The sequence below is a fragment of the Cynoglossus semilaevis genome, chromosome 2, assembly GCF_000523025.1.
Source record: "Cynoglossus semilaevis isolate Cse_v1.0 chromosome 2, Cse_v1.0, whole genome shotgun sequence".
Classification (NCBI taxonomy): domain Eukaryota; kingdom Metazoa; phylum Chordata; class Actinopteri; order Pleuronectiformes; family Cynoglossidae; genus Cynoglossus; species Cynoglossus semilaevis.
In genome coordinates this window covers 1,729,826-1,757,497 of record NC_024308.1, presented here as the reverse complement: position 1 = coordinate 1,757,497, position 27,672 = coordinate 1,729,826, and the positions used below count along the sequence as shown (strand labels likewise).

The 27,672-nt window shown below is 44.3% G+C and overlaps 3 protein-coding genes across 5 annotated transcripts; 1 reads left to right on the top strand and 2 right to left on the bottom strand.

Annotated features, from left to right (window-relative positions):
* The first annotated feature begins 44 nt into the window (after positions 1-44).
* On the top strand, positions 45-15,329 carry LOC107988295 (uncharacterized). 3 transcript variants are annotated; one of them, XM_017031293.2, is made up of 4 exons: positions 45-1,824; positions 4,605-5,598; positions 8,935-9,059; positions 13,535-15,329. In XM_017031293.2, exons 1-2 carry the CDS (start codon positions 757-759, stop codon positions 5,445-5,447), a joined length of 1,911 nt encoding a protein of 636 aa, XP_016886782.1. In that variant the 5' UTR covers positions 45-756; the 3' UTR covers positions 5,448-5,598; positions 8,935-9,059; positions 13,535-15,329. The 3 variants fall into 3 exon arrangements, with proteins under 3 accessions (XP_016886782.1, XP_016886781.1, XP_016886780.1); XM_017031292.2 differs by having other exon boundaries at positions 8,935-9,351; XM_017031291.2 differs by lacking the exon at positions 13,535-15,329 and having other exon boundaries at positions 8,935-9,380.
* mydgf (myeloid-derived growth factor) lies at positions 10,224-17,371 on the bottom strand. The gene is made up of 6 exons (XM_008330409.3): positions 17,128-17,371; positions 15,835-15,885; positions 15,672-15,733; positions 15,337-15,418; positions 13,239-13,311; positions 10,224-10,521 (listed from the first exon to the last, which is right to left on the bottom strand). The coding sequence occupies exons 1-6, from the start codon at positions 17,287-17,289 to the stop codon at positions 10,442-10,444; spliced, it is 510 nt and encodes a 169-aa protein (XP_008328631.1). The 5' UTR covers positions 17,290-17,371; the 3' UTR covers positions 10,224-10,441.
* A 4,258-nt stretch (positions 17,372-21,629) lies between these two features.
* On the bottom strand, positions 21,630-25,434 carry loxl5a (lysyl oxidase-like 5a). The gene is made up of 7 exons (XM_008330398.3): positions 24,076-25,434; positions 23,775-23,883; positions 23,259-23,396; positions 22,615-22,771; positions 22,335-22,430; positions 22,105-22,220; positions 21,630-22,018 (listed from the first exon to the last, which is right to left on the bottom strand). The coding sequence occupies exons 1-7, from the start codon at positions 25,019-25,021 to the stop codon at positions 22,012-22,014; spliced, it is 1,569 nt and encodes a 522-aa protein (XP_008328620.1). The 5' UTR covers positions 25,022-25,434; the 3' UTR covers positions 21,630-22,011.
* Positions 25,435-27,672: the final 2,238 nt, after the last annotated feature.

Sequence of the window (27,672 nt, the reverse complement as noted above, 5' to 3'; positions counted from 1 at the left end):
ATAGTGGATTGTAGGGGTTGAGTGAGAGAAGGGGGGGGGGGGGGGGGTGGGTGGGGGGGGGGGAAATGAAAGGGTGAGGAGAAAGAGAGAGTTGGAAACATAGAGTGTGATAAGAGGTTTTTCAGAGGAGAGCAGAGGCAGATGGGGAAAGAAGAGGGAAACAGAGCGAGGGAGTTAAAGCGATGAGAGGGAGTGGGAGGAAGAAAGAGAAAGGAGAGAAGGCAGAGCGGCGCAGTGCGGGGGGGATAGAGAAGGAGAGAGGGTGAGAGAGCAAGGGAGAGGAGGGAGAGAGAGAGAGAGAGAGCGAGAGGGAGAGAGGAAGCCTACGGAGCGACTGAGCCAGTGATACGCAGGCAGTCACGGAGAGAAGATGGAGAGTCTGAGGACGTTGGCATCCCTGAGGCTGGTCCAATGAGATGGTGAGGAGCTCAGGAGCACTACGGAGGAGAGGCAGGAGCAGAGGGAGAGACAGGGGAGACAGGGAGGCGTCAGCAGGAGGGGAGGAGTGAACGTTCAGCTCCTCAGCTGAAGGAGAAAAAAAAAAAAAAAAAAAGCTGATAAAAGTTTTTGAGAGAGCGCCGGAGAGGGAAGGAGGCAGGAGGAAAGAGAGAAAAGACGGTGGAAATAACCAACGTTGATGGCCGCGGTAGGAGGAGATCCATGGACAAAGAGGAGGAAGCGTTCTTCATCTCAGGAGTTGACCTCGTCCTCGTCTGCTGCTCCCTCCGTCTGTGAGGCTGGACTTCCTCCACCACCATGTTCTCTGACAGCAGGGCTTCACCTTCTGGGGAGCAGAAAGGCTTCAAGCCTCACGCTCCCCACTTCCTGCCGTGGCTCCGCAACAGTTTGAAGTCGCACCACGGCGGCGACGTGGGACTGAAGAGGCCGCAGAAGTCCACCTCCGAGGTCTTCAACACCCTGACTCCTCTGGAGAGACCCAAGGGAATCGGATTTTTCTCTTTCTCCGGGAAAGAGCGCAGTAAGAAGAGCGACCTCCGGTGGAATGGCGTGTCGATGGCGAAGATGCTGCCTGTGATGCTCCGAGGGCCGCACATCCTGCACGGGACTCTGGGGAAGCAGAGGGAGGACAGTCCCGTTCGGTGGAACCAGTCTCCGGAGTTAGCCCCAGCCGAGGGCCCGGGGGAGGAGAGGCGGCACCAACAGGTCAACAGCTCCACCGCAGCTGAGGACGACCACGCCGTGGTGAGAAACCACAGCGGTCGCCTGAGCGTCCTTCATCCACAGAAGGACAGGACTTGCGTCCCGCTCAGAAAATATGGGCCACTGGTGGCTGCGGTGTCTGTGACGGCACCGCTGGCCCAGGATGCTAACTATAAGGTGCCTGTTGGGGTGTGTGTGGAGGACGGACGGGCCAAGGCGTGGGACTACACCAACTGCACCACCTTCCGCCGCGGAGACGTCCATTCGTCCAGCTGGGCCAGTCCAGAAACTCAGGGACTGATAGAGCGTCAGCGCCGGCTCAGCTCCAGCTTCAGCTACGTCCAGCAGCGGAGCAGGAACTCCCAGAGCCAAAGAGACCTGACGGCGCTGAGGGAGCCACCTGTGGAGGGTCTCAGCAGGGTCAGACCTGCCAATGGAGTGATCTTCTCCACCGAGGTTCCTCAGCAGAACCCGGGCTGTACCAAAACCCTACGGCGCCCCAGGAGACCGAGACCGAGCTCGGAGCACGTCGCGGTCCTGGACGGCGACAGGGAGCCACAGAGCTGCAGCAGGAAGGCGGTTCGCAATCAAATCAAACGTGTGATGGACAACCTGGAGCAGGTGCTGACGGCGCTGAGGGACGTCCACCAGGAAATGAAGGAGGTAAGAAGGTGAAGGGTTTCTAGAGGGAAAAAAAAGCAAAGAAAAAGGTGGAGACGACTTAACGAGGCAGACGCCGGAGTGTCACACGCTCCGGGTAATTGCATTTCTTTTCATGACTGACCTAAAAACAAATCAGCCGAGAATAGAGAACAGCGTTTACCGCAACCCCTTACATTTATTCAGACAGAGATGTTCAGGCGCGTCTTATAAACGCCGCAGGGCTTCGGTCTCTTCACCAATTACAACGCAGGGCCACAAATGCACATCCTCAGCAGAATTTAAACAGCTTTTTTTTATAAAAAAAAAAAAAAAAAAAAGTCGGCAGCACAACTTCACCGCAGTCTACAGACTGTTCCTCTCTGTCATCTGTCTCCGAGCAGAAACCTCTCTGTCGATTCATACATTTTCAGATAATAAGACAACGGTCACGGCCCATTGGTCTGATGCTTTCAGAGATGCTGAGATTATGTTGTGTGACATTCTCCAGGCACAGCTGGAGAGCTTCACACGTGGGTTTTTTTTTTAACAGTAATTCATTTGGACTACAAGCGTTCACGCCTCGTAGTCCACTTCTACTACAAATGATATAACAAAAAAAAAAAAAAAACACGAAAAAATCTCACTTCCTGCCATTTGATCTTCCTGGGCTGCAGATAAATCTGAGGATCTAACCTCATCATCCCTGCTGCGAGACTTTGTGTGACAGTAATAATACGACGCTGATGAAAGAGCACATCAGCCGCCGCACGGAGGGAGAAGAGAGGAAGCAAACTGGCAGCGTGTGATTGAACGTCTCAAAATTTCACAGCAGAGATGACGGTTCAAAGGCAGGCGAAGAAGACTTTGGTCACAAATGTATTTCAAACCCCTGCTTTATCATTCTGTTGCATGAGCAGGGACACACACTTTTTCAATAATGAATTACTGGGAGGCGAAAAAAAAAGGCACATTTTTAAGCGATCCTAAAAATCGAGGAGCGACGAAGCCACAACTGTGAGCTCAGACGTGAGAGGAGGTTTCTTTTTTTCAGATGTTTGAAATCAGAACTTCAACAGTTAAACAGGAAACATTAAATGAGTTGTACGGAGGAAAAAAAAAAAAACAACTTCCCATCCTCTGAACACTCATCATCTGCAGCACACACACACACACACACACACACACTCCAGGGGTCATAAATGTTGTTTCACAATCACTCCTGGGAGCAGCAGATGAAAACCAGGGTCCTCTGCTCTTTTATCTGCGTTTATACCTGACATTAACAAGAAGCATCTGCCCCGAGTCACTGGATGTGCAGATACTTCAAAGAAATGAGAAACACCTCAGTCAGGAAATGAGGTAGAAAAAAACAAAAACACCCTCAACAAACCAGGTCATCTTTTGACTTTTGTGTCGTCGAACACACGGAACAAAAACAGTAACTCATTTGTTCTCGCACCGAGCGAGGATTTATCTGTGGCCACGGAGCAGCTGGAGAGACGGGTCAAACATTTCCCCCAGTGTAATTTTCTTCAATCTCTCAAGTCCTTGTTGTTGTTGTTGTTGTTGTTGTTGTTGTTGTTGTTGTTGTTGTGTGTACTAAAAAAAAGACACCTTCAAACACATGCATCCACAGATGATTTTGTGTTTTTATTATTTCATATATATTTATATATATAAATATATATATATATAGTGACATACTTGCACGTAAGAGCTGTACGTCCAGTGCAGAAGAATGAAAAAGAGGTTGTGGGTTAAATACCCAGCCTGAAGCATCATTATGTACCTGAAAATATCCCAACCTCACAGAGGTGAAAACCTCTACGCAACAGATAGAAGATAAAACAGTGATTTTACTTTGCAGTGACATTTACAAACTTAGAGCATGCAGTTCCCCCTTTGTCCTGCAGGGGGGGGGTTTAACCTGATTTTGGTTGAAGTTAGCATGTTCATTTTACAGACCAGCTGTTGATGTCAATGGCTGTTTCAAGCAGCTGCTAAATATAATGGTAGTTGAGGTACAAGTTGAGGTAACGGCGCCCCCTATAGGACCATACCTTGTATTGTAGTATCTGGTACAAGGAAAACTTTAATTCAACTCCAACTGGTTTTTTTAGTGGTAAATGTTGACCAGCACACAGATGCGCGGTTACTTGCAAATTGTGGTTAAAGAGAAAACACAGGTAGGGGGCAGTAGAGTGTCATTGAGTCCAAGTGGCCGCACTGTTAAATGGTAAATAATTTAATCGTTTTTTTGTTTTTTTCAAACCATTCTTTTACTTTGGAAGGTAGATAAACAACTGGGGGGGGGGGCCATAGTAGTCAAGTTGTCAGCGATGCTAGGCTAAGCATCCAGAGGGTCAAAGGTCAGTGAAATCTGACTTCTGTGTGGAGTGTGGGTGTCGTCTCCTCCTGTGTTTGTTTTTTTTATTTCTATTTTTCCAAAAACACAGAGATCGACACCGGAGTTAAGACTGAAGTAGAAATGTTTGTGAGACAATATTTAAAGTTCAAAAACTGCCTCCTCGCTCGCACTGATATATTTGCAGTACAAATATTAGAGTGTGTACAGCATGTATATAAATTGATATTTTCTTTACTCAGCGGGGTCAGACTTCAGACACAGTAACGCAGCTCGCCGACTGTCGCGACCTTCTGGTCTTCACACGTTTAAACTTTCACAACAGGCGTCGGAGCAAAAAAAAAAAAAAACAACAAATCCCAGTCGGAGCAGCAGGAACTGTACGTACATTAGTGCTGACATGAAACTGTACGTTTCTGTTTGTTTTCATCTTCAGGTGGTTCATCAGATCGACTCCCTGACCTCATCCATCGACATGGACGAGCCACAACGGGGGTTTAGAGGAGGCGACTCCAGTCCGGTGTCCAGCCCCAGCACGGCCCGATCAGGCAGCACCCGACGGAGGGTCTCACAGCCGGAGTCGAACAGCGCCCTGAGGAGAGATCAGCGCCGCAGGAGCTCGTCTCCACCAGGTCTACATCTGTGCCCCGCCTCCTCGGGGGGTTCCCCTGAGAGGAGCCAAACCTGCGCCGGCGGGTCTTCACCGGGGAACGGTGGACCGGAGCCAAACGCCGAGGTTCCCTCACCTGGTCCAGCCCGTGACCTCGTGCTGCTGCACCAAAAAACTCTCCCGGTGCGACCTCCCACTCCTGGCCTGTCACCTTTGACCGTGAACCTCCATCCGCCCTCCTCCTCCATCGGGGTCAGCTCTGCCTCTCCTCCCTCCCCTCTGTCTTCAGAGCCTCACCCACCCCCTGCCCTCGGCCCGTCTGTCATCATAGAAACCAAAGGAGCTTCTAATCAGACCTCACTAAGCGACCACCTATCTGCTGGCCTGCTTTCTGCATCATCAACTCAGCCTCCATCTGCCGGCGGCCCACCCACCGACTCAGATATGCAAAATGCGTCCAACACTAACGCGGAGAGCGAAGCTTCCGCAGCAGGCCCGCTCCATCTTCCAGCTTCAAGGATGCAGCCGACGGCGGCACAGGGTCGCCGCGGCCGCAAACCCCCGCCTTACCCCCACCACGGCCCGTCTGAGCACACGAAGAAAGCGAAGGAGACGCGCAAAGCTCCTCCGTACCCGGAGAAAAGGCGGCTGCTCTCGACCACGGTGTGAGACGACGCAGCAGGTGTGGGAGGCAGATCGAACAGAGCCACATTCACAGCACCGGCCGCCGCAAGTCTGCAGGACTAAAGAGTGATTTAAGGCTCGCCAAGTTGAACTGACACCAAGTTTCCAAGGTGACGGGATATAGATGCAACTTGGGGTGAGTATGTCGGGAGCAGCGGCTCTGCTGATGCCTCTGTTTTCTGCCTCTCTCCTTCCAGACACGTCTCTCTCTCTCTCTCTCTCTCTTGAGTATGCGGAACATACAGGGGGCACCGTAACATCTGCCGGGGTTACTGCTCTGGTAATGGGAGCCTCCACGCAGATGCTTACTGTGCACTCCGGTGCCTCGGCAGCCACAGTTAAAGTGCAAAGAGAGAGAGAGAGAGAGAGAGAGAGAGAGCGAGAGAGAGAGGCCTAATTAAATAGGAATACGAAGTTAACCGTAATTACTCTGAGGTGACAACGTGAGGTGAAGAAGTGCTGACGTCTGTGAACTTGAAGAAAGGCGGCGGGACACTGTGTGGAGTGTGAGGAGTTCGGTCGCTGTAGCTCAGCGGTGTGAAAGGGTCAGGAAGGTCACGGCTCTGTGACAGAACTGCAGACAGTAGAGCTCACCCTGGTGGCGCTAACTATGCAAACGCAGCCAGGCGTCAGGACGCGTGACAGCGGGCAGCTGGACCGCCGGCGTGGTCGCACAAATATTTTTCCGTTTCTGCTCCTGGTGCGACACGACACGACCCTAATCTCCATCTGTTCTCCCCCAAAATGGCAGGAGACGCACGGCGAGACGGGCAGTGGGTGAGGGAGGAGGGAGGGGGGGGAGGACGCTGAATGTCAGCGCAATTGATTTGACAGAAGTCAAATTCCTTATTGATTTGACTCCTCTGAGCTCCAGTACGTGTCTACGAACGTCTTCTTCTGTCAACATTCAGTGTCTGATTGACCGGGAAAAAAATCCAGTGAAAAATCTGAAACTGCAGGGTTTTTTTTTTTTTGTTTTTTTTATCAGCCCGGTTTTTTTTTTTGTTTTTTTTTTATCAGCCACAGAACTCACGTACAGAACATTAATTTTTGATTCCATTTAGTCCCAGCTCTCAGATGTACTTTCAACCAAATGCCACAAGGAGTGCATTTGTTTGGTCTGATTTATATCTGCAGCACCTGAGGCCAGCGTCGGACCGTTAGTCAGCCGTTGTTGATAGGACAGCTGACATTTTTGTGTTTTTTAAAACTTGCAAAACATCACACGCGTGCGTCAACTGTGATTCATCATCACTTTAATTATATTCACATTCAAAACTAACCACCGTCCTGAGGAGGACGGGACGTTCGTACTCATCAGTTTCACCTGACAAACGTATGTTTGTGGCCGTCTGACCTATGACCTCCGGGACAGTCCGTGACTGTAACACTGAACATCCTGCAGGCTGCACCGCCCCAAGTTAACAATGTTGTAACTCTCAACACGGTGCAGCCACGGGGTCTGAAGAAGCCACTGTTACAGGAGACATTTTGGCGTCTTCTTTATTACTGAATAAAATTCACTCAGAGCCGAAGCTAACAGTAAAACTGATGATGACACAGACGGATGATTCAGAAACACCAACCGCAAAAAAAAAAAAAAAAAAAAAAAAATCCAGGATATTTTTCTCACTATTGAATTTAGTTTGGTTTAATGGTTCTGGTCCGTTACACTTCACAGAGGGAATATTATTTTTAAGCTCCGTGTCCCTGCGTCTACCTGCACTGCTGATAAAAACGAAGCCAAGATGCATCGATCCAACGGTTTCCCACCTGTGTCTTTTTTTTTTATTATAGTAAATTCAGGTTTGAGCACAACCTGGAAAAAGTTTCTATAAAGTTTTTCTAAATTAACCCAAAACTTTACATCCAAATTGGCCAATCAGTTGAACATGGAAACAAAAAATTACGTAATAAATGTTACATGTGAAGAAAAAGACAAACATGACAGCCTCCAAACTCACTCATGTACAATTGGTCAACACGGTTTATTGAATAATCGCTCATGAAAGGCAGTAAAACTTTTGTCCAAGAACACGTTCTAGGTTCAGACTTTCTGAGCTGTAGGGGGCAGTGCAGAGTGAATTTGAACTGAGACATAAAAAACCTTATCTCTAATGATGAAAATCCAACCTCCAGTGACAACGTGTCTGACCTCTCACTGCTGGCATGTGTAAAAAAGAAAAGTCTGACAATTAAGGCGGTTTTTATGGCTCATATTTGAACACTAGGGGCAGCGGTTTGCAGCTCTGAGTCCATATTCTTTTACGATCTGTGCACAGTGTGCAGAGAAGGTGAAGGCGCACATCTCTGCAGGTACCTGATGGTAAACAGGAGTGGTATTTGTTCAGGGTTGAGATGACGCCACAGTAGCAGCTCTGGCTCTCGGAGACAGACTGAACTGATGTCAAACAAAGAGCTACTGCGCTGCCGAGACGTATTACTCAACGGAACAACCGCCGTGAGAACACCAAAGTGTCAATTCTTTTCTCCCCGACGAGGCAACAAAACTGAAAAGGAGAGTCTGAGGCAGTGGCAGCATCGCTGCGGGCTGCTTTAATTAAAAAGCAGGAGACTGTGGTGACTCCACTGAGCCACAGCTCTGCAGGTGAGGCTGCATCACAGTCACAAGTTTAAGGGCTCCGTCCGAGACCACGGTACCAGATTAGAACGGAGCCAAACTGCACGTGGTTTTATGGATTTTAAACCTCACATGCCAATTGGAGAACAATCAAGACTACTGATTTTCTCTGGGCTTAACATCAGATGAGTAAATCCCCGCTGACTCTGGCTCTCTGTAAGCCCTCAAAGATCACCTCTCCATACATTCCCATAAGTGCCCGTGGATCACAGAGTGTATGTAGAACGCTGTGGATTTAGTAGATCCCTCCGCCGCCGCAAAGCCTTTCTCCCTGAGAAATTACCAAACAAAGGAGAAACGTTTTATCTCACGCAAACATTTATCCTGGAATGATATATTTTAATTGCCCGTGCTTGTTAGAATAATTGTTGGGAAGGGAAATTCTTTAAGCATGATTTTGTATATGGTTTGGTATGAAGTCTCATTATTATGCTGAACGACTGCTTTTTCTTTTTTCTTTTTCTTTTTTTCATGCATGTGCAAACTGGGTTTAAATTAGGAATACATTAGAGCCGCTAGTAAAACTGTTATAGTTATATTTTTGAAAAGATATGACAGGAACATAAAAATGTTCTTCCTGCCATATTTGCTCTCGCCGGGTTCTGACAGAGCTCAGAATATTTAATGTGTCGGTGCCGGCGCTCACATTTCTCTTATCGTGCCTTATAATGAAACCACGGGAGGTTCAATATCATCATAACTGATGTCGGCACCAGGGCGGCGACAGAGTCACCGTCAGTCATAACCAGGTATCAAATCGAACACACATGGATGACGTCAGTGAAAACTTTTTTTTTCTCTGTGTGTTTGTGTTGGTCTATTTCCACACAGGTTATGGATGTGGTCATTTCCTGTTGTGACTCCAGGGGGAGCTGTAATGGTGACAAGAGGGACACACAAACATTTCCTCCACTTCAGACATCAGACAAAGGGAAACCCAACCAAGAGCAGACAAGGTACAAATCCACGAGACAGTAATCCCAGCGCAAAGTCAAAGCAGCAACAAACAAACAGCCAAATCTGAAATCAATCCCAGACCTCGTTTTCTGGACACTCGTGTGGATCTAAGACGGCCAGACCGTAATCCCGCTGGTTACGTAAGAGCGGAGGGAGGAGAGCAGAGGAGAGGGAGCGCAGATCTGTAATAATGATGCAGCTCTGAGACTCGAACAACAGCCCCAGTGATCCCCACGTGGCACTCAGGGATAAAAGCCAAATCTCTGCACAGGCTGATGATGACGCGTGTGTGTGTGTGTGTGTGTGTGTGTGTGTGTGTGTGTGTTATCACAAGTTGAATCCAGTATCACAACAAAATGAATATGTCATTCAACTGAAGGTTTTGCCGTAGTAACTGAGGGTTTTGTGTTTAGTCAGATTATATTTTCATCAGTAAAGTGAGGACCAAAGATCAGCTGGGTTTGTCTCTCGTTGGCTTTTTTTTTAATTTATTTCGTGCGCACAAAGAGACGGAAAGGAAAACTTAACTTGGATTTTCTTTAGAATATTTTATTTTTAAATTTCACGAGTTTTTCAAAAAACTCAGTCCTATTTCTATCGTCTTGTATCTTGAGACCAACTCAACAGTTTTTCCCCCCGAACCAAACCAGACCCTCAGCGTCACGACCTCACAATTACACTCCTCGCTTCGAAACCAAACAAAAAAAGAAAGGACAAAACAAAACATGTTCCAAAAAAAAAAAAGGGATTGAGAGGATCAAAAGTGACGCTTTTATTTATGTGGAACAGATGAAGATCAGCAGAGAGCGAGGCCACGTCGTAACAGCAGCTCAGAACAGACGGAGATTTGAGGAAAATGTAATTGTTTATGTGAGTGTCATGATGATATTGAGGATTACTCACTTTCCTCAGAGGATTACACAAGATGGATAAATCCTCCCTAACTCTAAATGTGTTATCTATACTCACCCCCCCTCCCACTTTTCCTTTTCTTCCCTTCTCCCCTTCTTTTCTTTCTGCTCCTCCAGGACAGATTTACTCCCCTTAAATCACTGCGCCTGTGAAACTAAAACAACTATGGAAGCATTTTATCTAGTGGCAGAATTTTAACTAGGCCATTATGTAAAAAAAGGATACTCGACTGACGCCCGGCTGTTTCTTTCTTTCTATCTTTTTTTTTTTTTTTTTTTTTAATCCCAAGTAGTATAAATCTACTGTGGTAAAGAAAAAAAAAAGGTTCACCACCGTAATTAAGACACTGGCACAGAAAACGCTGCAGCGACAGAATCATTATCGCCCTGCTCCAAATCTGGGTTGTCACTCACGAAGAACTGGTGATCGGTCACGACGCGACCCACGACGACGTCAGGCTTCTGACCAATCAGAGCTCGTCGTGCCGCGTCCGTCCGATGGCGATCACTTTGGAGAGTTGAGCGTTGAACTTCCCCTGGTTGTGGGTCACTGGGGGTGGGGTGGGGTAGGGTGGGGGGGGGTCACACAGGGGAGAGTAGAACGCTGTCACAGACATCGTCACAAAAATAAGGACACATTGTTTGGCAGAGCCGAGTCGACCCGACCCAGTCTGACCACAGAGCTGCAGAGGCAGCAGATTCAACGCTGCGGCGCATCCTCTGACCTGCACCGCCTGTTTATGAAGTTACAGCAGCAGCCGTTCAATCACGGGCACCATCTGTGGCCGCGGAAGCAATAACGTGCTGCAGGAATGAGTCCTAACGTCGGGAAAATAAGCTTGGATTTCTACATTTAAGACTCCTTCACAGGGGAGTTTATTAGTTTGTGCAAAGATGTCGGCAGTCATCACTGCCTTTACTGTTGTTACTGTTGGTGGCAGCAGAGTTATTTGAAGAGAACATCCAGCTCTTCAGGGTAAAAGGGAACAAACAAACAAACAAACAAACAGCGAAGAACCAAGAAAACATGATGATGATACAAAAGTGAAATGAGAATGTTGCATTTTTCTTTTTAAAACTTGCATTATTATATTATATATTATTATAAACATCACACAATAGGCTGTAGTTTGTCTCCAGGCAACACTCACTACTAACTCTATACAGTATTGACACAAAAAAATAAATACTGCAGTTTTAAGTGCATCCAAAACAGATGTTATTAAGAGATTAAAAATGTTTATAAAGTCTATTTTTGACATAAACCAATTTTTAGGTCAGCGTTTTTCTTGTGTTTCTTTTTTATTTAATTTACTTCCATCTAGATTCAATGACAACATGTGTATTCTATTTAAATATATCTGGGGACACAGTGTCTGAGTGAGTCGGCCGTAAAATCCTCAAGAGAATCTTTGTGTTTTCCAAGTTCTGTAAAGTTTCAGAGCTTTTCAGATGATTTCGAGTGTTGGTTTTTTTTTCCTCCCACTGAGGAGTTTCTCTGCCAACAGAAGCGTCTGCCTGATTTTACAGATTATCCCAGGTGAAGCTGGGTTTACAGCGCCCTCTGTGGGGTCACGCAGTAACTACTTCAGACGAGAGTCAACAGGTTAATTCAAATGAACATGGACAAAACTCAACTTCAGTGAGAAGGTAAAATAAAAACCTGACCTGACCATCCAGCTGATGGTGCACCGCTCCTGCTTTACAGTTCTTTTACATCTAAACAGCAACAAATTCCTACACCTCCACTTCCTACAGATAAGGAACGGATACACACTCTAGCAAGACTTCCAAGAGAAGCTCTAAAAATGGCGCCCTCCTCGCTCCACCTGCAGGCACTGATCGCCACCGCGGCGTCTCTATTCGTTTCAGCGCCGCTGTTTTCTGTGTACATTTTTGTGTTAAAGATATTCAGCCTAAAAATGTTCTGCCTTGTACAGCACTTTTTTCTGCTGAATAGGAGAGATGTTCCTGTGCCTTGTGCACAGTGAGTCTGTGGCCTTTACTACTTTAAATGAAAAGGATGGGGGGAAACACTCACAGCGGCCGAGTTAGAGGGAACAGAGAAGACGACACATTTGGGCCATTTATATTGATGCTGCTGCCGGACACAAGGCGTAAACACGGAGGGTTTTTGTTGACACATATTCACGCGTCTTTAGAACCAAAGTAACTCTATATAAAGGTGCACTCGCTCTTTCTGTGCTAAATGTTCTATACTGACACAGAGCCTTCTGGAAAGTTGGTCCTGACTGCGTATGAAAAATCCATAGAAAGAATATAAATATTGGATGTGGCCCATCATCAGTGAAGCCCTGGAAAAGGACTGGAAGTTCTCCACTAGTTTCAGCAGAATCTAAATGAGAATTCTTCTAAGTGATGATTGAAGTCGCCTTAAAAAAAAAAAAAGAAAAACCAAACTCTCTTAATTATGAATAATTATTTTTCCACTTGGAGAAAGAAGATGATGACTGTCAGACTGTTATCCTGCTACAGCGCCCCCTGCTGGACAACCGTTCTAGATTCAGGAGCTATTTTTCTTCTGAAACAAATTGTTAATAAATATAATAAAATTCACTGCGTTTTCTCCTCCATGACTTTCAGTTGCAACCGTGTCATTAAAAAAAAGAGATAAATCTGACCTGGATCTTCACCTACAGCCAGGACCAACTGGCTCTGACAGAATATGTAGAAAAGTTTATCGGCTGCTGCTGCTTTTCCCAGATGCTCGGGCTAATTTATTCAACATTTTTTGAATTCCAAGTTCCTGGAACTACGTGCCATAAAAATAGGACAAGTTGAGCTGAGCAGCATCCAGCATTTGTAACCTACTTGGCATGAAAAACGTTTCAAACGCATCAGTCCACCGCAGTCATCAAGGCCAACAGTTACCAAACTGTGAACTCAAACACAAACAATTTACCTGCTACAACACCTATTAGCTCGACCAAAAAAAGTTTGACAGAAACTGGGTTCAAGGTTAAGAACTAAGTTGTTATAGTTGGAATTTTTCGAGTCAGAACGTCTGTCGCTTTTTTAATCAAGCGAAAAGAGCAGTTGCTTTCGCTGTGACGTGTTGTTGCTAATCACAGTCTGGAACTGAATGTACACAGTGGGGATTTTCTGTAGAAGGTGAATAACAACAAATGATGCTACAGGGAAAAATGACAACCCACTCACTGCTGCCACATACNNNGGGAGGGGGGTGTAGGAGACATAGGGAGAGAGATTGACAGGACGAGCTGTGGGACATCACCCGTTTCTCACCTGTTGAGTCTCCCCTGATAAACTCCTCCGGTTTCAAAGGCTCGTCACTGAGTCCCGCTCCCGCCGTCTGAGACTGGAGACAAAAACAGAGACGTCGATTAGGAGGAAGCACCAGAGAAAGAAAAGACATTTTCTAGGGGAGAGAGGAGCGTTAGAGCCACCTTGCAGAGGGTGCGATGACAAGGTTAAGGAGATTCAGTGTAAGCGTGGCACTGGCAGCTGGCTTTATTTATGCAAGGTTATGGGTGTCCCTTCATTAGGGTGAAGTTATTTGTGTTTTTGTCATCTATTTGCAGGGCAGGGAGCCAGAGCAGGAGGCTGAAACATGTGCTCTCACTAATGACAGTGTGTCAGGACCGTCCTTGCTGGGGGAAGGAGGCGTGTCAAGGTGCACTCCACTCCACTGATGACCACGTCAGACGCTAGAGAAGAGAACCTCCAGCCCTGAGACGGATGACTGTGCTCAGACAGAGAGTCCAGACATTAACCTTCCATCAAACATCATCAGCACAGACCATAATGAGAGTGGGTTCCAACTCCAATAAAGATTATTTGTTACTGATCACCGTTGTCTGTGTTGGTTTGACAAACACGATGGTTTTGACAAAGACGTCGGACCGAACAGAAAAAAAACATTTCATTATCAACCATCCGTGCCGCAGCCTTTTTGCGGTCGTTGGTGAGAAGTTTCAGTCCTTTATTCACTGGTCAATCTCTCAGGCCGCTGCAGATGTGTTGCTTTTCCAGTCTTGACACCGCCCTTCAGTTCACTTAACCGATTTTAGTCAGGGCTTTGTTCAGGCCAATCAATAACATCGACTTTGGGCTTTTCAAGAAAAAAGTTTACTTTGGGTCATTGTGGCTTGAGGTTTTCTCAGAAAATCTTCAATCTTAGCTTGGTTTTTTGTTGTTTTTTTTTTCAGATTGACTCAACAGCCCTGAGCAAATTACTCACCTACATTTCACCTACATTTCCTGAAATAAATATTCCTAAAATAAAATATTCCTAACAAACCTCACTGCAGGGTAGAACATTTTTGGGTTACATGTCACTTCTCTCTTTAAACAACAACAGTTCGGTATTTGGGTTTTAGTGACACCTTGTGGTGAGAGCACGTACTGCACCCAGGCGTACCCGTGCTGCATCAGTGGCAGGTGCAGCACCTGCAGGTTTTGCAGAGATGCTCGTCGTCAACGGCATCGACTGCGAACATATTGAATTTGGTCCTTTTTAAATGATTTGTCTGAGAGTGAGAAGCCTCTGTATCTGCACTGACAGGACGCCTGTAGCAGTGCAGTAATGTCAGGGGGCGAAAAGTCACTGCTGCACTTTGTCTTTGTTAGTCGGCGGAGTCCTGTGAGCTTTTTGCTGTCTAACAGGAGCTCCGCTCCAACTAATCATTCAGCAGAGGGAAAAAAGCTGAGGAGCCAAAACACAGCAGGGGATTTATCATGTGTTGCACCTACTGTAATATAAATATAATGTTCCAGTTCTAGTGTAATTTATAACCCATAACAAAGTAGACTGGAGCCATTTCCAAAGATTACCCGGTGGTTTGGTGTTTTACAGGAATAATATGTATTCAAATGGGGAATTTAACAGTGTGTCAGTATATTATCATCTTCACTTTAGTTTGATACGAGGGGAAACCCACATGTATTTCTCATTTACAATCTGCCAGGTTCAAGGTAAATACATTTGAACAAAAATCTTAAATAAATTTCTGATAAAATTGATGATTCATAGATTTTAGTATATGAAATTATATTATTAGAAATGATTAGAAATGAAGTTATATTTTAGATTTGTTAATACTACATTTTTGCACATATACGTCTTAGAAAAAGGTATTTGTTTGCAACTTATCTACAGTGTAAGACCATACGTCTGTCTGTCCTACATTACATAAATAAAAGTTTGATGAATGAGTGTGTATTTGCGATACAAAAACCTCAGCTGTGGTTGAAACGTTTATAAAACAGACAGTGACAGGGAGACTGGCTGTTAATCAGAGCGACTCAATGACTCTAGTATCAAACCAATTCATTCTCACAAAACAAACAGCATTAACATTTAAGAGTGTCTCTTTGTACTTACGTATGCATTGGCAAACTCAAGTTTCGTTCCCTTTAGGTCGACTTTGAACTGAGTGAAAAACAAGTATGATTTCCCCTGAGGCCTGCAAGAAATATGGAAATATTTATCCGTCTTTTAGTCATTTGCATACACTGGTCCACACATTGAATCAGCATGAATGCGTTTGTACACCAGTTGAGGATGTGAGGGTTTATTTTTCTTTATAAAGCATCTGTGGATGTCACAACCGACTACAGTCACACAACGAGCGTCAATGGAGCAGATGGGATGAGAATCTCGGTGAAAAAACAAAGGAACGCTGGGCTGAAAAAGACGGAGACAAAAGAGCGTCTCACCTCCACACACTGCAGGAGAACAGCATGTCATCGTCGCTCAGGCCCACACTCATCAGCCATTGCTGTTTGGCACAAACAGGAGAAAAGTTTTGCTTTTAAATGGGCTGTAATTAAAAGTTGGCAATGTGATGAATCAGTAATAGGCTGACGCCGGGAGTCTCACCTCATTGGTTCCTCCTTGTGAAGCATAAGTGAATGAGCACTCATAATCCTTCTGTAATTAAAGCGGTAGTTAATGCACTGTTGCTATTAATTCGTGCCACACAAACACACTGTAACCTAGCAGACGGTGCAGTCAGCAGCTCCCCGCTCACACTGTGTGTGTGTGTCAGTAATAATCGATAGGTAAAACTGATTAATTTCTATAAATTATTTCTATTTATAGGAGTTGCACTCCAACAAGCTGTGAGCAGAAGTCAAGGAAAAAAATAATAACTGGAGTGATTGATGCTCTTTCCTTCAGGCTGAATATTATAATTCCCTTCAATCACACTCCAAGATAAGAGACAACGCGGTATTGTATAACTATAATTAATTTTCAGAAATAGTTACGCCTGCAGCTGTAGTCCGAGAAAGAGAATGTAATTAGAATAAGTTTGGTTAATGCAAGATTTTATAGGCTACAGGTTAAACTATTAACTCTTCTGATTCAATTCATAAATGAGCACATCACATAACAATTCCAATTTGAGATATGAGATTTTTTTAGAAACGTTCTTTTAGAAAACCGGTAAAAACAGCAACACACTTAGTTTTACCAGATCAGTTAATAAAAAAGTTAAGGGAGTTTCTTTTTTTAAATTAATTTACCGAAAGGCAAAAATATACAGAAAATATTTGATGTGGATGTTCTAACTGAAAATGTTTTATTTATTTATATATATATATATATAAAATGTTTTTCCCCTAATACTGGTTATATCCTACTAAAACATTCCCCGAGTAAATAAATCTGATCGAGATTATAAATCTTATGAGTCAAAGGTCGTTTAAAAAAATTTTTTTTTCGACTTTAGCAAAGTTATATGAGATTCCTCAAACAACAGCTCATTCAATAGAGTTCAGCCAATCAACGGTGCCGTCGCGGCAAAACGTGTCGGCTGTTCACTGGCCATGACGCCATTACCCTGCGACCAAGACGAATGTAGTTTTGTTTACTTCACTATAGTCAACGGTAAATTTGAATTAAATGACATTTAATTGACACTTAAAAAACGCAAAATTCATTTTAAATGAAGTAACTTAATTTTGCTGTTTTAATGGTTGTGACATGTCTTCAAATCTTAACAAGTTATAGCAACATTTGAGTGAATACAATGACGTACATGGCGAATAGGACTTCTTTTATCATTTAAAAATATATATATACCAGTGTCATTTTATCTACTTAAAATAAACATAAATACTGTGGATAGATAGAATAGGTTATTAGAGTTAGAGTAACACCGTTACTTACAATTCCTTCGGAGAAAGTGTGCACCACTCCTCCCGGTTTAACGTTAAACTCTACGGTCTTGGTCTGTTCGGCGGACGTTCCCACCAGGACTGAGGCCGAGAGCACCGCCAGCACAAACAGAAAAGAACAGTTCAAAAAAGCGGCGCTAACTCCTGTAGCCATTTCTTCCTCTTCTGCTGCCAATGGTGGTTTAAAAGGCGATTCAAGTTACCCAGCGGTCCGTCGCCTGCCTGTGACGACACGACGCGTCACCAGGCGACGTCCTGTAATCGAACTTGACATGAAAGATGCTGTCGTCTAATCGATTCTTCCAGATAATTCTTCATAATAACGCAATTACCTGTAGTTCATTAATAATTATTTCAACTAAACTGACCATTCCCCGTTTGGACACGATATGTTTTCACTGTTTAACAGCCGTTACGCTTGTACCAAGTATCACGTTACTTACTATTTACTTCCCGATCTATCTATTCTTTTCAGTGATAGTGATATTTATGCTCTTTAGTGTTGCTAGTATTTATTAAAGCTTTGTTGGAAACATTAACCATGGTTTGGGGGTCTGTAGAGTGGTTGCTGCATTTACGCAGGATGGCCACATGGTGTCGCCTTTTCACAATCCTTCTACTGGCGTAATAAACTAATAAATCTGTGCGTAATAAATCTGTGTACGGTAAAAATATGTGTTCACAGACGTACTATTAAAGCCAATATTGGAAAGTTATAATCGGTGTCATTGACAAATTAGTCAAATACAATTTTGAGGTAAAATATTAATTCATATATATTATGAAGTTTCTTGTGTGTTGTTTTTTTAGATACTGATTTTAAGATCATTTAAACCTTTTACTAGCTCCTTAAAAGATGGTACTATGTTGTATGTTTTTGTATATCTGAGAAATTATAAATGCCATTATTAAACATAATTTATTACAGATTTTGGTGATTTGAATTTTTTTGTGTGTGTTATGACTCATAATTTATTACAGATTTTGGTGATTTAAATTTTTTTGTGTTATGACCTGTGTCATGTTTGTATATATATATATATGTATACTGTACAACACATGCTCATACAGAGGGGGTCAGACAATAACGTTGTTGGACAACTGGTTACCGTATGTGGCCCACACACACTGCAGCCATGTAGTCTAAGCAAACAGCTGTAGGGCCCACATGGACATGTTGGCAGGGCTCCACGTTTATCCCACATAGTAAACTTGACGTACAAGCGTATTCTTCTCAAACAAACAGGTTTTCAGCACATGTACTGTACATTCCTCCTGTTTTCACAGTAGAGCGCCATCTTGTTTCACAGGAGACAGCTAGAGGCTCCCGTCTGCTTCTGTATATGCTGTAGATACATGTGTTTTAATACGGCCGTGTCAGGAGCCGTGGGCCAGCCTCGCCGTGAAGATGAACAGATGATGTTTGGTGTGTGAGGAGACCACTGAACTTTGTCAGACACTTGTGTGTAAAAATCATAAAACAACATCAACATTCAGCCCTAAATCCAGACCCACAGCAACTAAATCCGCCCATCCACCTGTTTGCAGCCTCACCCAGACCTCAGCCAGACCTCCACCCTGTTGACTCCACGTCCCTGCTCACACGTTGTACAATAACAGGATTAATAGCAGCATTTATTGACTGAAACATCCCTTTGGATAGATTTTATATTTACACACTGCAGAACCAGGAGGAAAAGTTTGGGACTTATTTGCTGCACATTATTCTTTTCGAGTGAGGGAAAGTTCCGGATCCTTAATGATGTGTAAACAGCCAGACCCAGAGAGTCGGTGTCCTGCCCAGGTAAACACTTCATCTGTCAGGATGGTGCATGCTCAGCTGTGAAAAACCAGGAGCAGGAGGAAAAAAATAGCACAAACTATTCTCTACAAAGTAAACACAAACAGAATAAGACGTATTCAGACTCCACAGACAGCAGCAGGGCTTTATTATCAGCAGTTTGAGCCATGGTTTTATATTCACTGTGCATTAGAGGTCATGTTACACTTGTGTTACAGCTGAACCCTTGGTTTAACACTGATCTGTGTTTGGATGATTGCTGTAGTCATCACTGGAGGATTCTGATTGTATTGCTCTTTTTAAACCCGTGGGGCGTGGAGCTAAATGACTTCATGCTGACTTGAATGGCTGCTTTATTGTAATATACATTACATTACATTTTATATTGAGTGGACTAAATGTGTATACTCCAATAAACATCTGCAGAAACATTTTCTCCTTCTAAAATTCAATGTTTCTGACCTGAACACATGAACTTTGACTGTTGATTTATCTGCTGGACAAATACAGACCGGCTGACGGTTTTACCTGGGCTTGGAATGAGATCATCTTAGAAAAGTCCTGGTCCCAGACCACAGAATGTTTCTGCTCAAGTATTTATTAATTAAACCCAATCGCCTTCTGTTTTCCAGCTCTTGTCCACCAGCAGTTCTCAACACCACCACAAGGATTCTAAAACAAGTCTAAAGACGCAGAAGTGTCTAAAAATAAAACAGGTCATCGTTCACTGTTCCACCGTCTAAAGACGCAGAAGTGTCTAAAAATCGTTCACTGTTCCACCTTCACTGTTTGACTTCTCTCTCACACTGTCCTTCAGTTACGATGTGATCCACTGCTCCCCAGTGACTCAGAAACCCATTACTAAAAACTACCAGAAATCCAAGATCCCATTGGCCTAGATTGAAGGGACACATCAGGGGACGGAGGACTAACCACAGTCATTATTGCCATTTTGTCTGTACAAGCGCTGCTGCTGCTGCTGCTGCTGCTGCTGCTGCTGCTGCTGCTGCTGGTCACCACCACAGGTCACAGCAGTCCTGACTGTTGGCTCTGACACTTGTTGACCAGGAGTCTCAGACAGTCAGGCCTCTTTGGAGGAGCCTCACAGACAGACAGACCGTGATAAGGATGCCTGGTTTGCTTATGTCAGCAGTTTGTAGTCAGGTTTTCCTGGCTGGCTGTGGATTTGTGGAATTTCTCTCTTCCTTGTCATGAACAGCAGGGCCGGCCCGTCCTGCATACCCTGTAGGCCCAGCACGCTGGCCCGCACTGAGCAAACAGTAGCTGTAGCGGTGGAGGAGTGAGTCTTCATCCTGACCTACTGTCAGATTAAATCACTTCAGAGGGCTCACCAGGGGGGGGGGGATTTGTACAATGGTTTATTCCCACTGTTATGTGGACAGACAGTGATTTCAAATTTTCTTCTCAAGACTTTTTCTGTGTATTCCCTTTTGTCTGATTTCAAAGACAGGATATTGATTTATCTCCCTTCAGTAAATGATCCATACACTGGGGTTTACACTGAATAAAGTGCCTTTTCTGAAACATTTCATGGATTCTTTACTTCATTTTTATCATGTGCCCAGAGGGGTGAACCTAACTATATTAGGGGCTTTACAGTGGACTAGTGGTTAGTGTTGTAACCTCACAGCTGAAAGGTCACACGGTGTTTGGTCAGACGATGGTCAGACGATGGTCGTTGCCTGTTGACTTTGCGTCTTCTTCCTGTTCTCTGGATATTCCGAGTTTCTTCCACCGTCCAGAAACAGGTTTGGATTAGAGTATCTGGAGGTTTAAGGTGAGTGTGAACGGCCGTTTGTCTCTGTTCGAGGCACAGTAATGGAGGGATCGTCTGCCGTCATTAACAGGATAAAACGGCAGAAAACTATGGATGAATAAACATCCTGCCACCTGACGGGGATCACTGAGAGGCTTTGGTGGGAATCAAACCTTCTCCTGCTGTTATGTGACATGCATTAGGGGGAGTTCCTGTTTATTTACCTTCCTATTTCAGGAAGAAAGGATGAAAGGTGGCGCTGAATCAAATAAAGGTCCAGACAGTCTAAAACAGTCAAACCACTCATTTTTTTATATATTTACCATGGGAAGACCGTGACGTGATGTATTTGTGCTGGACGGCACACTTCAGCTCTGCAAAAGGAATAATTTGTATTTAAGAAAAAAAGACTTGTTAGAGTGGTTATTTATACATTTCCACGTACCAATTACAGGGAGTAAATCTGGTGACAAAGTGTAAATAGAGCGAAGCATTCCCAGACACCTCGTTTGGAGTCGAAGCCGTGTGAATAAATGTTTTCTCAATCACTCACCCGCTGTAACGCAGCATGACCAACAACAGCAGGCCCGGGGAGTCCAGCTGCGTGGCTTCCAACAGGCACAGCACACACATGCAAAGTGGAACCATTTTCATGTGGTTGTGATTCCAAAAGTAACTAAGACATTCATCAGCTCGGCCTATTATTAACAGACAGTGTTGACAGTGAATGTGCAGTGACTTCATGTTGTGAATATTCATTTTTTACTGTTTTTTTTGTTTTGTTTCCATCACCAAGAAAAACATCTCAGCTGTCAGTCGGATTTTTGTCGGTTTATTAACAGAACATATGTAACAAGATATACAGTTTATAATGGAGTCAGTCAGTCAGAGCCGACAAATGAATGATTCTGTTTTCTCAGGTTTTAATTTATTTATTGACACAGTAATATAAACAGAAAGCGGCTAATGAATTAAATATGACTTGAAAAAGAAGAGGAGAGAAAGTAGGTACCGTTAAAATATATCACATTAACTTAACAAATGGTAAACCCTGGATTTAAGGATTTATTACAATTATACGTGTTGTGTGTGATGTTTTGGTTCATCGTGTCGTAAACATCTTTATAAGATTTGCATTCCATAAATAACAAGTGATAAATAATATTTCTACAAAGAGGAAATATCTAGTCTTGGTCGTTTAATATGTATAAATACAAACAGTAATAAAGTTTCTACAAACGTTGTATTGAAATGTAAATCTAGGTCGTTCTTCATGTCTAACGTCGTCTTCACTCAGGTCAGCTCCTGTCAGACATAAATAAATAACAGACGCTCAGGGTTCTGTTTTCTCTGTCCTGGTGGAGAGTGAGAAGGTTCTTCCTTTAACTCACAGCGTGATCCTGCAGTTCCTGGCCTGGACGTAGGTTCCTGTGTATCTGATGTCACAGCGGACCTCATTGTTGGAATAGTCCGACTCTGGGACCAGCTGAGAGGGGTTCACTGTCACCTGCAGCAGCAACAATCAGACAGAAGTGTGAAATGTAAATGTTTTAGTGTGATTGTCGGTCAGCTTCTGGACCTGCTGGAGAGAAGATAATTTTATGTTTTTCTTTCGAATCACCTTCAGTATGTAGTCTCCTGGTGGAACGTCAGTGATGTCGATCCACTGACAGTCAATGTTTGCGTGATATGTGTCGTAGCATCCAGGACTGAGACCCTGATGGAAACGCAGACTGAAATTAGAATCCTTCTTTACATTAAGAAAAAGTCATTAGTAACGTGCTGTTACCACAGGAGACCACTGTGGGGCGCTGTGAGAATTTACTGTAGGAAGATATGGATATGAAAACAACAACAACACCTGGTTCTCACAAAAAGAACCATAGACTACTTTGACGAACCTGTGTGTGCGTAGTGCAGGCAAACCGCCGTCGAACCCCCGGGTCACATGACGTGTCCTCCAGACAGAAGCTAGCCTTGTGTCCCTCGGCGACCTTCTCTTCAGTGGAGGCGTCCAGCAGGTCGTAGTTACTGAAGGCCTCCATGCTGTGGTAGTGTCTGCAGCCAGAGACACAGACGGTTCATTACTGCAGCTGTAGGAACAGTGACATCTCCAGGACAGTCACAGTCAGTGTGAAGAGGGAAGGGGGGGTGAGGGGCTGGGGGGGGGCAGATATACCACACCATACAGGCACTACAGTGAGTACAGACAAGCTGTTTAATTGGGACCCATGCAAGAAGGAACATCTTTATCAGGAGTGTTGGATAATAAAAGAATAATGTTGGTTCTGACATGGAGTTTACTAATTATAATTAATATAATGAATAAAATAATATGTCACGTGTCTGGCCCAGACGACTGAACATCTAGTGATGACATTGTCTGATCTTGAAACTTACAGGATATGAACTTAAGGGGGGGCTAGAAAGAGGTTTTTAAACACTGAGCTGATGATCAGACACCAGACGAGTCAAAGTTATTACTTATTATTATTATTATGATCTTCCAGGTGTCTTCATGACAGTTAATGAAGAGTCAACTCACTGATGACAGCTGTGCCATTCCCACTCGTGTCTGGGCCTCACTGGGAGGAAGTCTGCCGTTCCTTGGTTCTTGACCCGCTGTGGGAACCGCAGCAGGACTCTGTAGTCCAGGTCACTCACACTCGGTTGATACGCAGACCTGAGAGGAAGGGAAACGGCCCGGGTGTGAGGGTCGATGACCTCAGGTGTTCTAACAATCGGCAGCACAGACAGTCTGTGGTCTGAGGAGGTTCACTACGGTTTGGCAGCCTATAGCTGCCCGGCGGTTGCCAGATTTGTGTCCAGCCCCTCTGCACTACAATGCCACTGAGCCGAGGCCTCCAAACAGATCAGACACCAACACATGAAAGAAAGCCTGAATGTTTGTCATAGTTGAACATGACGGAGCATCCAAAAATAATGTGGTGAAGGGAAACCAGCCAGGGTGTGTGAAAATAATAATAAATTATTTTTTTAAGCACAGGGGAATGTCTCAAAGTCAGACGGATATATTTAGATTAACAAAAAAGAATTTGACCTGGACAGACAGTTTTCCTCAGCAGCGCAGCGCAGTGCAAACATCTGCATTCTTTGGATGTAGGAGGAGGCCTGGATGTAGTAAGGATCTGGAACAAGGTCCGGGAGACCTGCAGAGAAGAAGTCTGTAAGGGTTGGTCTGATTGATCCGTTATTGTTATCATATCTTATCGTCGTTAAAAAATACTGAAACCAGAGTTATAAAGGAATGAGAAATTGTAGGACCTAAAAATAGTTGGTTTACACCTTAAATCATAAGAATAAGATCAACAACAATAACTCTTTCTTCTCTTTGAACCCACCATTGTGGAAGAATCTGGTTCCGTAGCCTGTCCCTGGTGAAGGACGCTCAGAGTTCCTGTTTCTCAGGTCCGGAGGGTAAACGTTATAGAAAACCGAGTTTCTGTGGTAAATACTGTGTGGATCGCTTGGGTCTCCCATGTTTCTTGACTGATCCGGACCCGGACCCGGACCTGAACGAGGAAAGTGGACTTCTATGTCTAACGCGTTGTCGTAAGATCCCGCAGGGGAAACGTGTGCCTCCTCTGTTGGACTGAGAGCATCATCCACGTTACTGTGCTCAGGGATGCGGCGGTCGTTCCCACTGACATCAGTCCCAGGCACGGACACAGATGATCTGGCAATTAATTCGGACCTCTCGGGTCTCATCCAGCTCCCACGGCTGTGAGTTAAGTCGGATTGTCTGATCCGCGGCGCTGCGGCGTTATCTTCAGCTGTACTGCGACCACCATGTGGTACTCCACTGCCCGAAAAGTCCGGTATGACCGCGGCGCTGCCGTTTGACGTAGTCCGTTGTGAACGATGTTCAAAAGTCACGAAGTCTCCAGTAGACGCCACCCGCGGTGGAGCCCGACCGAGTGTCCCTGGACGTCCAGAGAGCAGTAAGTACTGATCTCCATCCGTACCCAGAACAGACGCGTCACTCTGCAGAGAATGGTCCTGGGTGTCTGCTAACCTGGTTCTGGTGATTCTACTTGGTGCCACCAGAACACCGGCTCTGTTGGTATAACTGTTTGTTGAGGTTGGTAACAGTTGGGTTCTTCTTCTAGCCTGGGAAGACGGTCGATACTGAGTCCCAGTGCTGAGAAGGCTGAACCGATTACCGTTGTTTTCCCACTGTATCCGGTGTCTCCACGGTCCGACGCGTTCGCGTAAAAGGTGCTGAGCGGCACCTAAACGCACCAGGGCATCAAGAAGGAAGATCACGAGAAAGGTAAGTTGCCCCATGATCCAGGTCGATGTTGCCTCCGGCTGAAGGTTTCCAGCGCCGAGACATTAACGAGGAAATGGTGAGTTTGACACTTGTTGTCACACAGATGAGGGCAGCATCATCACGGAGAGTTTTGTCAGAGAGAGTTCTCTGTTCTCTCTGTGGTGTTGGTACATCCACACCCATCCACGCCCCGGAGCTGTGCTCACTCTCTCCTGTCACAGGTCACAGAACAGGGGGCTATTTATCAACACCCTCTTATTGAAAAACTCACAAGAAAGTACATTTAAATAAGTTCGCCGTTTGTCGTGGCGCACAGGGTTGTTCAAACAAATAATCCCAATAATTATCATGGACTTTATACTGATCATTATTGACACTTTGGCGGTGACAGTCCTGCAGGTGAAAGGTGCCGTGTTTTTTACTTACATCATTTAAAGTGAATCTCTGAAAACAGTTTGGCGGTGACAGTCCTGCAGGTGAAACGTGCCGTGTTTTTTATTTACATATTTAAACACATTTAAAGTGAATCTGAGTTTTTAAGGTTTAATCAGATCTGTTACGTCACTGTTAAAACTATCTGATTTGCCATCAACTGTACTCAAATCTATTTATCCTTCACTCAAGTTGAAAGTCCCACTTTTTACCACACGGTGGCAGTAAATCTTCACAGATCGTGACGTTCACTGCCTGCTGAGCTACGATTGTGAACTGGCAGAAAGATGAACGAAGACGCATACCGGGTTCTAGTTTTTTTTTTTTAAGTTTCGCTCTAATTATCTGCCTTGAGACCCACTGAAATAAATCGATTTTTAACTCACAACCAAAGGATTTACTGTTTTCTTTTTTAACAAACAGAATCTGTAATTTATATTACTGTAGGCTGTAATTACGTATATGGTCAATAATATCGTCAAAATGGCTGCTAAAGCTAAACAGGTGTTTTGCTAAATGCTGTATGGGTTTAGCATTAAGCTAACTGTAACGAGTGAGAGCCACACACCTCTGAAATCAAAGTTTTCTACATCTAAATTCAGTTTATTCCAGGTGGGTTCTTTTTAGGGAAATGTTTGTCAAACACACACGGAATCAGTTCCAAAATAAACGTTTTGCCCAAATACATCATGTTGTCCACAATGTATGATGAAAAAAGCAAGGTAAAATGTTGGATAGCAACTGATTACCACCAGGTTTCACTGCTACTTTTCTAGGAGTAAGGTGTAATTTTACATTTTAACTAATCTATCCATCACTGTTTACTAATGTAAACTAATACAGAGTGTTAAAACCAACACATCTAATTACTCTGTACACAATACAACAACTTTTCTATGCTGTTGCCCTTCAACATCCTCCAGTTTGATGTGTTAAACAGAGACCGTCATAATTTATATCCTTATCTATTTATAGAATTCATTAATTTACAACACTTTGTTCTTGTCACTGCATCATGTTCTCCTCCCTCACACAGTTGGACAGAACACACAACCAGCAGGTCAGCAGGAGGTGGAGGTCCAAAGAGTTTTTTTTTTCTTTTTTTCTTCAACTACTTTTTATTTATTTAATTCTTAACTCCATACCTTTGAGGTTGTTATAAAAGAAAACAAAGACTTAACTCCAGGTCATACAGCAGATACTGTGTACACCAGTCTATTCATGTGCTCACGACACTCAGATTTGTCAGCTGACTCTAAGTAGGTGAGAGGGTACTCCACGCTTCCTCGCTGCAGGTACGTGCTGACAGACCTGGAGGCAGCGACATGGTGCAGATTATGAACGCATTGTGACAAAGACAGTCACCATACCAGCCGTGGGAGGAAGTCCAACTTCATAAAACGTTCCTCCGACCCTACAAGCCACACCTCCTCATCATCCACATCTCCAAATATATCCTCACGCCCTGGTTGGCACGCAGAGCCTCTCAACAATGAGGACAAATCTACGAGGGAGATTGAGAAAGAGGAGCAGAGTGTGACTGTGGTGGGTGGAAATCACGGGTCTGTTTGGATCAGACAGGCTGTGACTGCAAGCCTGGTGGTCTCTCTTCTAACTGCACACTGGTTTGGAACGATGTTCAACACGAGGTCTCATCAGGCCACCAATGGGTTTCTGTTATGACTTCCATAGTAGTTGCTGAAGTTCTTTTATTTACTTTTTTGTAACTTTGTGTAACATATACAATAACATTAATTGAATTAGTGTTTTTTATACGTTGGTTTAACTTGACATGAAAGATGTGGACAGTCGGCAGCTGTCATTTTGAATGCATCAGGGTGTTATAAATATAAACATTGCATCTTCTTACGCTCTATCGTCAGGCAGAACCCCATGAACAAACATCACCGCTGGTGCGTCAGCAGCACAGTTCACCCAGGCTGTGGGTAATGAGGTCAAGTTTGTCCAGGGAAGTGTCTAGACAGGATTTGTTTTCTTAAAGGGTTTCCCCTACCCTAAAGGCAGGTCAAAGTACTGAAGCCACTGTTCCACACATGCCTGTGTAGATGTTGACAACACACACAATCATAAGTTAATGTAAACCTTTGATTCTCATCTTTGAGAAAATAAATATCTTTGTAAGGCTACATGTTTTATAGATGTTGTCGTTTGTCCTTGAAAACACAGACCCAGGTGTCATTTTTAGCACCCTATGTTCAGTGCTGCATGGTTT

Coding starts and splice junctions, on each gene's coding strand:
- mydgf (XM_008330409.3), bottom strand. CDS start 17,289: ATGGCTACAGGAGTTAGCGCCGCTTTTTTGAACTGTTCTTTTCTGTTT. Junction 15,419..15,671: donor TTCTCCTGCAGTGTGTGGAG/GTGAGACGCTCT, acceptor TATTTCTTGCAG/GCCTCAGGGGAAATCATACT. Junction 13,312..15,336: donor TTGAGTTTGCCAATGCATAC/GTAAGTACAAAG, acceptor TTTTGTCTCCAG/TCTCAGACGGCGGGAGCGGG.
- loxl5a (XM_008330398.3), bottom strand. CDS start 25,021: ATGGGGCAACTTACCTTTCTCGTGATCTTCCTTCTTGATGCCCTGGTG. Junction 22,772..23,258: donor GAATGGCACAGCTGTCATCA/GTGAGTTGACTC, acceptor CTCTGGCTGCAG/ACACTACCACAGCATGGAGG. Junction 22,221..22,334: donor CAGGAGACTACATACTGAAG/GTGATTCGAAAG, acceptor TTGCTGCTGCAG/GTGACAGTGAACCCCTCTCA.
- LOC107988295 (XM_017031293.2), top strand. CDS start 757: ATGTTCTCTGACAGCAGGGCTTCACCTTCTGGGGAGCAGAAAGGCTTC. Junction 1,825..4,604: donor TCCACCAGGAAATGAAGGAG/GTAAGAAGGTGA, acceptor TTTCATCTTCAG/GTGGTTCATCAGATCGACTC.